This window comes from Artemia franciscana, chromosome 9 (assembly GCF_032884065.1).
Source record: "Artemia franciscana chromosome 9, ASM3288406v1, whole genome shotgun sequence".
Lineage (NCBI taxonomy): Eukaryota > Metazoa > Arthropoda > Branchiopoda > Anostraca > Artemiidae > Artemia > Artemia franciscana.
In genome coordinates, this window is record NC_088871.1 from 1,906,162 (window position 1) to 1,918,569 (window position 12,408).

The following is a 12,408-nucleotide window of genomic DNA, read 5'->3' on the forward strand; positions in this document are numbered from 1 at the left end:
GGATGTTTGTAGTACATATCGTAAATGGAAAAGTAATGTGGTCTAAGGAATTAATTATGTACATATCCTTTTTCGTATTGTCACACACGGCTGAAGCTTGGGGAAGACGGAAACGTCAGAGAATTCTTATGGGCTGAGAGAGAGGGGCCTAGATGAAAAAAAAACTTATGGCATAGTATGCTCAGCAACAACACATTAGCCCCATACCTTTTACATATACACATATAAGCCTTTTTTACATAAGCCTTTTTATATACACATTTAAGCCTTTTTACATATACAGCCTGTTTTACGCATACATTTCAGCCTTTTTACATATATACCTTTTACGCACGCATATAGATTCCTTACACCTTTTACACATACACATACATCTGAAAATTATGAGCATTTTTTACTTGTGGCGATTGGCACATTCAAGTTTAAATCAGTAATGTATCTTCTTTTAAATTTTCTCGTCAATTTGCCTTCTGAGTGCCTTCATTCCCCCAGTTTCTTTTTATAGTTGCACCCTCCCTCATAGAATTCCTTGCTAGTTCAAGATTTCAACTTCAGATACATTTAATTGCTGGCTGATGGCTTACAGCCAAGTTGCCCGTTTCGTTCATTTTCCCAAAACATCTAACATCTTTCCTACTATTCTACTACCTACTACTTATATTAGCTACACTACTACTACTACCTATTACTTATTCGAAACCTGGTTAAAACAACATAAAAAAAGCGGAGCAATAAAAGAAAAATTTACCAATAAAAGAAAAAGGTTAAAACAACATAAGAAAAAAGCGGAGCAATGCAAGAAATTAACAAAACTTCAGATACAATAAAAATATACTGCAATAAGACACAACCCCCGAAAAAAACATTGAAAGGGAGTGTTTAAAATTTATCCAAGACGCAAAAACATTTTTTCTACTAGATACTAATAGATACTTATCAATTTTCAGTAATTGACATATTGAAATTAAATTCGAATTTTCTTCGATGTTTATCTTAAGGAGTTTGTCGATTTGTCTTCTGAGGATTTTATTTTATAGCCAAAAAACTATAGAAATATCTGTAAAGGATTTTATTTAGCATTCAGAGACACTTATCTATTTACAGCTATTCTTGGCTTCCACTCAATGATGAACCAAGACCAATATCATGCTTCATTGTTGAACAAAGAAAAGATTGGTTTGGGTTGGGATGGTGTGACCAAGGCTAGTAAACCCAAACCTGCACCTGTGGACCCACCTAATATGACAGACCCTGAAGATTCAATCAAACGTGTGTCAGATGATGATGCAAAACTCATTGCCCTGAATTGGAATAATCTGGTTTGTTTTAAGTTTTTCATCTCATTTTCATAATAATAAGGAAGAAGTTACTTATTATTCCTTAGTAAGAAAAAACAATAAAGTTGCTGCGAAATGCCTTATTTTAAAACTCTATCACAGCATAAACTTAGTAAATTATACAATTGCTTTGGGACATTGTGAGCATAATAGAACTTGATGGAAGAGGTGGGGAGTAAGGCGAAAGAGCTCCTACCCACGTGCCCCTTTCTTGTACTAAGAAGGTTTGATTCCCAAATGAAAAATATATGCTTTAGATTTTAAACTGCACTTTTGGTTTGTTATCGTTCAAGACCCTTACCAGGATTGCATACATAATCGTCTTTGGGTACAAACAGATATATATATATATATATATATGTATATATATATATATATATCTATATATATAAAAATAAGTTGTCTGTGGATGGATGGATGGATGTGTCAGGTGACGTCACCTGAAAAAACTGGATTAGGTGACGTCAAAACTGAAAAAACTAAAAAAAGGCAAAAACTACAAAAAAAACTAAAAACTAATAAAAAAAATAAAAAAGCTAAAAAACTAAAAAAACTATAAAGGTAAAAACCAATAAAAAACTAAAAAAAAAACTGAAAAAACTAAAAAAAGGCAAAAACTACAAAAAAAAACTAAAAACTAATAAAAAAAAGTAAAAAAGCTAAAAAACTAAAAAAACTAAAAAAACTAAAAAAAGGTAAAAAACTAAAAAAAATAAAAAATAAAAAAAAACTAAAAAAAAGGAAAAAACTGAAAAATAAGCTAAAATAAAGGTAAAAACCAATAAAAAACTAAAAAAAAAGGAAAAAACTAATAAATGACGACACTCAAAGAGAAAGCGACCAGGACAAAAGGAATGTTCGATTAGCAATCAACAAAGCACCGGGACACAGGGAGTATAAATGACGACCAGGACATAAGTAAAAAAAAAAAAACTATCTATATATATAAAAATAAGTTGTCTGTGGATCTGTGGATCGTGGATCAGGTGACGTCACCTGAAAAAACTGGATCAGGTGACGTCAAAACTGAAAAAACTAAAAAAAGGCAAAAACTACAAAAAAAACTAAAAACTAATAAAAAAAATAAAAAAGCTAAAAAACTAAAAAAACTAAAAAAAGGCAAAAACTACAAAAAAAACTAAAAACTAATAAAAAAGCTAAAAAACTAAAAAAACTAAAAAAAAGGCAAAAACTACAAAAAAACTAAAAACTAATAAAAAAAATAAAAAAGCTAAAAAACTAAAAAAACTAAAAAAAGTAAAAAAAGGTAAAAAACTAAAAAAACTAAAAACTAAAAAAAAACTAAAAAAGGTAAAAACTAAAAGAACTAAAAAAGAAAAAAATAAATGACGACACTCAAAGAGAAAGCGACCAGGACAAAAGGAATGTTCGATTAGCAATCAACAAAGCACCGGGACACAGGGAGTATAAATGACGACCAGGACACAAGTAAAAAAAAAAATTAACAAAACTAAAAAGAAGGTAAAAACTACAAAAAAACTAAAAAGAAAAAAAAACTAAAAACTAATAAAAAAACTAAAAAATCTAAAAATCTAAATAAACTAAAAAAGAAAAAAAAAGGAAAAAAATAAAGGAGAAAAACAAAACTAAAAAACGAATGTATATACAGACCGGTACACCGGGATACAAATGACGACCGGGACACAGGGAATATAAATAACGACCGGGACACAGGGACACAACTACAACGGGGACACCGGGGGAAACAGGGGGATATAAATGACGACCGGGACAAAAAAACTAAAAAGAAATAAAAACTAAAAACTAATAAAAAAAACTAAAAAATCTAAAAATCTAAATAAGCTAAAAAAGAAAAAAAAAGGAAAAAAATAAAGGAGAAAAACAAAACTAAAAAACGAATGTATATACAGACCGGGACACCGGGATACAAATGATGACCGGGACCCGGGACACAGCGAATATAAATGACGACCGGGACACAGGGACACAACTACAACGGGGACACCGGGGGAAACAGGGGGATGTAAATGACGACCGGGACACCGGGACAGGGAATGGTCGATTAGCAATCACCATCAACAAAGCTCAAGGGCAATCATTAGAATCATGAGGTATAGATCTGAATACAGATTGTTTTCCCATGGACCATTATATGTTGCATGTTCAAGAGTCGGTAAACCTGACAATCTATTTATATGCAAAGACAATGGGACAGCAAAGAATGTTGTATATTCGCAAGTTTTACGTAGTTAAAACCATATATATATATATATATCTATATTCACAGGTGGGACATAGGGACACAACTACAATGGCGCGTAACTATTATGGCGCGTAACGACTTACGCGCGCGGGGGGGCTTGGGGGGGGCGCGAAGCGCCCCCACCAACTAGGTGTTGGGGTGGCGCGAAGCGCCACCCCAACAGCTAGTATATATATATATATATATATATATATCTGACAGTGGTCAAATATGGCTCTGAAGCATGGGCGCTCCGAAAAGCAGATGAAAATTTACTAGATTTTTCCCAGAGAAATTGCTTACGGATTGTTCTGGGTACCCGGCTGACTGACCGTATTTCAAACTGTTGGCTGTACGAAAAATGTGGTTCAATTTCGCTTTCTAGGGCTATAATGAAAGAAAGGTTGAGATGGCTAGGCCACGTTCTGCGGATGAAGGTGGACAGATTGCCGAAGATTTTCCTTTTCGGCCAACCGTCTGGGGCCACATGGAAAGCAGGTGGTCCTTTTCTGGGTTGGGAGGATATCATAAATAAAGATTTGAAGGAAATGGGAACTTCCTGGGAGGGTGTAAAGAGGGAGGCCTTGAATAGATTAGGTTGGAGGAGGAGCGTGCGAAGCTGTGTTGGCCTCAGGCAGCTTGGTGCTGCAGTGAGTTATTAGTAGTATATATATATATATATATATATATATATATATATATATATATATATATATATATATATATATATATATATATATATATATATATATATATATATATATATATATATATACATATAAAAATAAGTTGTCTGTGTGTGGATCTGTGGATCAGGTGACGTCATGTTTGTTCGCATATGACGTCTGAATTATTTCACACTAATACAAAAGAAGAAAAAAACTAAAAAAGGTAAAAACTACAAAAAAAAACTAAAAAGAAAAAAAACTAAAAAAGCTAAAAAACTAAAAAAAACTAAAAAAAGGTAAAAATCTAATAACTAAAAAAAAACTGAAAAAAATAAAAAAAGGCAAAAACTACAAAAAAAAATAAAAACTAATAAAGAAACTAAAAAAGCTAAAAAACTAAAAAAACTAAAAAAAAGTAAAAAAGGTAAAAAACTAAAAAAAAACTAAAAACTAAAAAAGAAAAAAAATAAAAAAAAGGAAAAAACTGAAAAATAAAAGAGAAAAAGAAAACTAAAAAAATATGAATAAATATATATAAAAATAAGTTGTTTGTGGGTTATGTCTGTCTGTCTGTCTGTCGAGTGACGTCGTGTTTGTCCGCATATGACGTCTGAATTATTTCACACTAATACATAAGAAGAAAAAAAAACTAAAAAAGGTAAAAACTACAAAAAAAACTAAAAAGAAAAAAAAACTAAAAAAGCTAAAAAACTAAAAAAAACTAAAAACTAAAAAAAACTGAAAAAACTAAAAAAAGGCAAAAACTAAAAAAAACTAAAAACTAATAAAAAAACTAAAAAAGCTAAAAAACTAAAAAAACTAAAAAAACTAAAAAAAGGTAAAAAACAAAAAAAAACTAAAAACTAAAAAAGAAAAAACTAAAAAAAAAGGAAAAAACTCAAAAATAAGAGAAAAAGAAAACTAAAAAAATATTAATAAATATAAAAAATATAAATATAAATATAATATAAATTAGCAATCAACAAAGCACCGAGACACAAATGACGACCGGGACACAGGGAGTATAAATGACGACCAGGACATAAGTAAAAAAAAAAAACTAAAAAACTAAAAAAATGGTAAAAACTACAAAAAAACTAAAAACTAATGAAAAAACTAAAAAATCTAAAAATCTAAATAAACTAAAAAAGAAAAAAAAGAAAAAAGGAAAAAAATAAAGGAGAAAAACAAAACTAAAAAACGAATGTATATACAGACCGGGACACCGGGATACAAATGACGACCGGGACATAGGGACACAACTACAATGGGGACGCCGGGGGGCACAGGGGGATATAAATGACGACCGGGACACCGGGACACAAGGAATATAAATGACGCCCGGGACACCCAAAGAGAAATCACAGACTGGAACACCGGGACACAAATGACGACCGGGACACAGGGAATATAAATGACGACCGGGACACAGGGACACAACTACAAAGGGGACGCCGGGGTGCACAGGGGGATATATAAATGACGATGGCGACTCAGGGAATGGTCGATTAGCAATCACCATCAACAAAGCTCAAGGGCAATCATTAGAATCATGAGGTATAGATCTGAATACGGATTGTTTTCCCATGGACCATTATATGTTGCATGTTCAAGAGTCGGTAAACCTGACAATCTATTTATATGCACAGACAATGGGACAGCAAAGAATGTTGTATATTCGCAAGTTTTACGTAGTTAAAAACATATATATATATATATATATATATATATATATATATATATATATATATATATATATATATATATATATATATATATATATATATATATATATCTATATTCACAGGTGGGACATAGGGACACAACTACAATGGCGCTTAACTAATATGGCGCGTAACGACTTACGCGCGCGGGGGGGCTTGGGGGGGGGGCGCGAAGCGCCCCCACCAACTAGGTGTTGGGGTGGCGCGAAGCGCCACCCCAACAGCTAGTATATATATATATATATATATATATATATATATATATATATATATATATATATATATATATATATATATATATATGTTAAGAGTTTAGTTTTTTTTTCAATTTATTTATTGCCAAATCTTCAATCAAGATAGTGACTGTAGAATGGAAAATAACTTTACACGTTTTTATCTTCACAGGTTTTAGCATAATTATACACCTTTGTATAATTTTACGCGTATTTTTACACGGTCTGATTTTCAAGAAGCCCGACTCTTTTAAATTGAGTTTCTTGTCGAGGAAGCTTATTTGTTTTTCATTGCAGAATATTCGAGATGAACAGTTTGAGAGGTTGTTTAAAGCCTTAGAAGTCAACACAAGGCTGGAGATCCTATCCATGAGTAACACCGGGATGACGGACTCACAGGCAGAAATTTTAGCCCAGGCTATTGAGAAAAATAATTCTCTAAGAATTGTTAAGTGAGTACTAAATGTTGCATTTCTTTGTTGCAAATATAACTTGGCCGATTTTTCGCATTGATTCTTCGTCATTTTCATTCCCGATTAGTAGCCTTAGTGTATATCGTGCAGCGGGGTTTGCGGAGTTGTCTCTACCGTGTACTGTGTAAATGAATATAGAGATCAACGTTACGGATGTTCTATGTAGGTTAAGAATATGATTAAATTCAGATTAAATCTGGATGGAAAAGTAGGGAACATACAAGTTTGGCTGATAAAGGATTGTTTAAAAACAGTACAATCCATTTTTACCGTAAGTTCTGGTAATAAATCAGGTCTGATGTTATTGTAAATCATACAACCAGAATGGTAATGAGGTAAATCATCACTGGATGTAAACCTGAGTAATACTTAAATATTGTTGTATTTATATTATAATGGTATGTAAATAGTAAATAGTATATATTTATTATTGTATATAGACATATTTTATTATTGTATATTATGTTCTGGGTACCCGGCTGACTGACCGTATTTCAAACAGTAGGTTGTACGAAAAGTGTGGTTCAATCCCGCTTTCTGGGGGTATAATGAAAGAAAGGTTGAGATGGCTAGGCCACGTTCTACGGATGAAGGATGACAGATTACCGAAGATTGTCCTTTTTGGCCAACCGTCTGGGGCTACACGGAAAGCAGGTCGTCCTTGTCTGGGTTGGGAGGATGTCATAAATGGAGATTTAAAGGAGATGGGAACTTCCTGGGAGGGTGTAAAGAGGGAGGCTTCAAATAGACTAGGTTGGAGGAGGAGCGTGCGTAGCTGTGTTGGCCTCAGGCGGCTTGGTGCTGCAGTGAGTTATTAGTAGTAGTAGTAGTAGTATCTAGATAAAAGTTATATATGCTAATGTTTCATCGCCTGAAAGTTAGCTCCTTAATCTTCATAGTGATTTACGTTGCTGATTGTCTAGTAAGTTGTAGATATGACAGTTCAAGTCTAGCTGGCTATTGCAAAGATCAGAGCTTATAAATTAAATCCTGAAGAAATCGTACATGCAAAATTCGTTTAAAAATTGTGCAGCCCATTTCTACCGTAAGTTCTGGGGATCCAAACAGACTTATTAATATATAATGCCCAGCAAAAATAATGAAAATAAAACTAACGACAAAATAACGAGAGTGGAACTTGTACAAGTGTATCTATACTTTTGAAAGAAAAGCCTTCATAAACTCTATAAAAAGAAGAACCAAAGAATGTTTTTTGTGACTTGGTCGGATGCCAAAACACACCAAAAACAAACCTCAACACATCAACTCTTTTCACTTATTATCCTAAGAAAAAAAAAAAAAACACATCATAACTTATTTGAGTGAATTTGTGCTCAGCTTGATTAAAACCCATACATAGATATGATCAATGGACTGTTAATGTTTTTTTACAGAGATCATGTAGCTCACCAACCATAAAAGCTAAACTCCTGAAACTAACAACCAATCACAGCTGTTTCAAGAAGCCTGCCAGTAAACCTGTACACGCTCCTCCTCCACCCAATCTATCCAAAGTATCACTCTATATCCCCTCCCATGAAGTTTCATTTTCCTTCAAACCCTTTCTTATAATCCTTTCGCACCCCATTCGGGGACAACCTGTTTTTCGTTGGCCCGAGAAGAATGGCCGAAAGCACAGCAAAGTCTGAGGCAAAGCCTGTCAAACCGTAAGATTATAACCACATTACATCATAGCCACATTACACCATGTAACCATATTACACCGTATTAGCCTGTCAATAAAGTCAGCAATGGCAATGAAGCCTATTATTACTAAATGGAGTCCTGAGTATTTTAAAGTTGTTCCTATTTTATCACTTTGAACTGCTCAATCTGTTGATTGATTAGTGGTTACTGATATTCGATTAGTCTAAATCAATGTGTCAATAAATGAATCGGATTGATTGAATGCCAGTCAAATTGAATATCAATCAAAACAAATCAGCATAACTGAATATCAGTTGATGAAATTTGACATATACCGCTAGTGGGCATAAAATAAAAAAAAAAGGAAACGTGGGCGAAAAACTAGCAAAAAATAAGCTAAAAACGAATAGCACCAAAGAGTTTAAAAGTGCATTTTTATCCTTTGAATGTTCAGTTTTCTATAAGAATCAACAGAGTGGTAAAGTTAAAAATTTTACATTTTTAAAATTTAAAATTTAAAATTTTTTATTCAAAATTTAAAATTCTAATATGTAAATTTTTTAATATTTAAAATTGTAATATTTAAATTTTTAAATGTTTAGAATTTTAAAACTGTAATATTTAAATTTTTTAAATATTTAAGTTTTTACAGACGAAGAGCGTCGTCAAATGTAGCGAAATTAGTTTTACTTTTATATAGTCACGGCTCAGCATACCAACTAATGAAAACATGATTCTGCCCTAAAAACTTCATAAGGAAAATCTTGGAAAATTGCTGTATTTAGGTTTGAATAGAGCAAAGATGGATCTAACAAGCAAAAACGTTTTTATTTTGATGCCCTTGGTAATTTAAACTTATTTAGGTTCATCCTGGCGTTTTCTCAAGCAATGTAGATTTTCTCGTTTCAAACTCTTTTTGGTTTCATAAAACTCACTGGGCTTGCCGTCCTTGCAAATACACCCTCGCGTCTAATAATGTTTTTACAAATTTTTATTAAAGATATCTCACTTTGGGTTGGTGCCAAAATCTAATTGGAATACCTGAAATCGGTGGAAATTGGCCCTACCCGACATCAGTGTTTATAGTGGTATTGCTTGTATAATTTGAATGCTAGTGCATTCTAATTTGAAGTACCAGGGGAGTTGAACTTGACTCAGTGGAGAGAAACATGAATTTATATGTATATGAATTTATATAAAATATATATTTTATAAAATATAAAATATATATTATATATATATTTTTTTCAATATTTTCCTTCCTCATTAAGCTTAAACTTGTTGTATGCTATGTAGCTTTTTATCAAGATCTAGATATAAAATGAATCATTGGTAATCTTTTCTGCATAAAAAATTCATTTTCAATGTCTCTATTTTATAGTATATTTTATACAGTATAGGCTTTAATTATTTATTATCCATACGATGTCCGAAAATTCTGGTGAAAAAAATAAACACACAGCTGTCGCTCTACTATAAGCAGTAATAAGTCAAATAGAAAGTTTTATGAATAAAAAAAAAAAAAACAAACTGAAAATCGCTAAAGCTAAGTGCAAAGTTATGTGCAACTTATACGAGTGGAAACTGGCCCTAGTGTTGACAAAAAAAATCTGTTAAGAGTCTACCGACATTTGGCATTATTTTCAAGCTTTGTAATCATTTTTTTTTCTGCCAGGAACTGAGATCAGACACGTATTCTTACCCTAATTTTACCAATTACAATTATCAAATTAATTTCTTCGTATTATTACACTAAAAAAGCCTAGTATGCCAAGCGCTAGATGACGTCGATAGCTTTTTTGTTGACACTAGAGCCAGTTCTCTCTCTTATAAGTCCTCCATACCATTTGGCTAGGTTAGTATGCATAGAGGGAAAAAGGATGTAAAGAAATTAACACGTATAATATTTTATTTCAGTTTCTATAATTAACTTTATGACTTTGAGGAGTAGCTAAACGGTGCTGTTTTTTTTTTGTTTTTTTGTTTGTTTTTTTCGATGAATTTGACCTTCCTCTGTTTATTAGTTTATCATGCTATTTGGCATAGTTAGTAAAATTTTACTAGTCATACAAATAATGTGCTTCTCTTAAAAAGTTTTAAAAAACAAAGTTTTTTTGTGGAATTAAAGAGTGAAGTTGAAAGTTATTGTTGAAAGATAATGACAATTAACGATCTTGGTGAAAATTATATTCCACGATGCTATAAAAAGACATGCAAAACTGGCAAACGAAAATTAATGAAAATTATACCAAAATTTGTTCAAATATGCTTTTTTTTAAAACTTTTCGTCGGTTGCGACAGACTGGTAAAACGGGTTCTTAGCTTTTAAAGGGTTTGCAATCGAAGTGTATTATTCACACTACAATGATGGAACATTTGAACCTAGCGAAAAATATGTTGTACAATAGCCATAAATAAAACGAAAAACTAGTGTATACTTTTTTGTGACATCTGGAGAAGATATTTCCCCCTTTCTTCAAACGCAAAGTAGGTCCACATACCTCCCCCCCAAAAAAAAATCCTTAAAGTTTTCACTTGATCCCCTAACCGTGTGATAAAACAGGATATACTCTTTTGTAATAGTTTGAGTCCAGCTGATTTTAAAAGTACTCTCGAGAAATACTAACTTCAGCTACTCGTTGTATAACGTCACCTGAATGACTAAGTGTTTTGGATACTCGCCAATTGCATAAACAAGATAGGAATAGTATATATAGTAGAAGTAGTGCTTTTTCCAGAGGCGAATGATTTCTAATAATCTTGGATGATTTACAGTGGTCCCACTGGATTATTTCCTTTCTAGTTTGAAATACACTCTCAAAGAACGAATCTGTTTAATGGAATGTAAAAATGGAGCGGGACATTGTTAGTCCCAATTTTTTCTCCTTGAAAAAAAAAAGAAAAGTCAACAGGACTGTTCTTCTAGTGTTTTTGAACATATTATTAATGAGGTGGAAAATTTGCTTATAGATTAGCAAAGCATTTTTCTTTTCCAAGAAATCTTAAAAATTTGAAAAAAAGAGGAAAATACTAGTGGAAAACCTAAGAATAAAAGCAAATAAAGGAAGAGTCGTGATTTAATAACTAGCAGTGTGTAAAATCTTTTAAGGTTAAAAAATACTTTTGAAATATGAGTTAACGATCTTATTCTTTTTTTTTTCGCAACGACTTATTTAGGTTTGAAAGTTTGACCCGGCCGAACTAATTATTATCAATACTGGATTTGTGAAAATACTATAGAAGTTAATGTCATTCAATGTCATTTGACTTGACTGCTTGATCGCTTGTCCAAATGACCTTCCTTCTTTAAGCGTCCTCTATCTACAGATGTACAACATTTGCCATGAAAATGTTGCGTTTTCTGTGAAAATTCGGCTTATCGTTTGCCCGCGTATCTTAAAGATGAACTGAAGAAGCAAGAAAATTAATTATTAAGTATAATTTGGTCTCTTGGGCCATCTGAAACGATTCTTTCTGGCAAAAATTTCAGGTAGCTGAAAATATTCTATGGGACTGTTCGAAAACAGGAAAATACATCGAAAAATGCTTGCAATCATCTTACAGGTTATTGTCTTCTGCTCATGATAGTACCGATTTTGTTTTAAAAGCAATATCCTTCATAGGGTACACTTGTGAAAAAAAATCTAGACATTGTCTAAGATTTCTAAGCAATTAGAGGAAATAGAGCAAAATCCTAGCAAACATTTTGTAGCATCTTCAAGAAGCTATGGACTGATATTTAAAGCGGTATCTTCTGCCAATGAATACTTGAGTACTTTTTAAATATAAATTTTCAATTTTAACATGGGATTTTAGAGTTCCATTAGTTCTCTTAATCACGACCTTAAGCGTCCACGACCTACTGATGTAAAACATTTGCCAAGAAAATGTTGCATTTTCTATGAAAAGTCGGCTTATCGTGCGCCCGCGTATGCTCTTAACCCACCGGAAGGAAACACTGAGCCCGAGCAGTATTTTATTTTTCTCTTTTTTCTAGCATCGAGTCTAATCTACTTTCTGGTAAGGGGATAATTCGACTTTTGAAAGCAATGCTGACAATGAACATGATTGAAGAGTTTAGAGCATCAAATCAGGTAAGGAG

The 12,408-nt window shown here is 32.4% G+C and overlaps 1 protein-coding gene across 14 annotated transcripts in view; it reads left to right on the plus strand.

Annotated features, from left to right (window-relative positions):
• Positions 1 to 12,408, plus strand: part of LOC136030873 (tropomodulin-1-like) — a 109,328-nt gene that overhangs the window by 46,140 nt on the left and 50,780 nt on the right. For all 14 annotated transcript variants that reach the window (XR_010618374.1, XR_010618372.1, XR_010618369.1 and 11 more), the window contains 3 exons: positions 1,105 to 1,319; positions 6,484 to 6,638; positions 12,304 to 12,400. Coding sequence is in view for 7 of the 14 variants with exons in the window: in XM_065709947.1 (XP_065566019.1) it covers positions 1,105 to 1,319; positions 6,484 to 6,638; positions 12,304 to 12,400 (467 nt within the window). In the remaining 7 variants the exon portion in view is untranslated. The remainder of the gene's footprint in view (positions 1 to 1,104; positions 1,320 to 6,483; positions 6,639 to 12,303; positions 12,401 to 12,408) is intronic.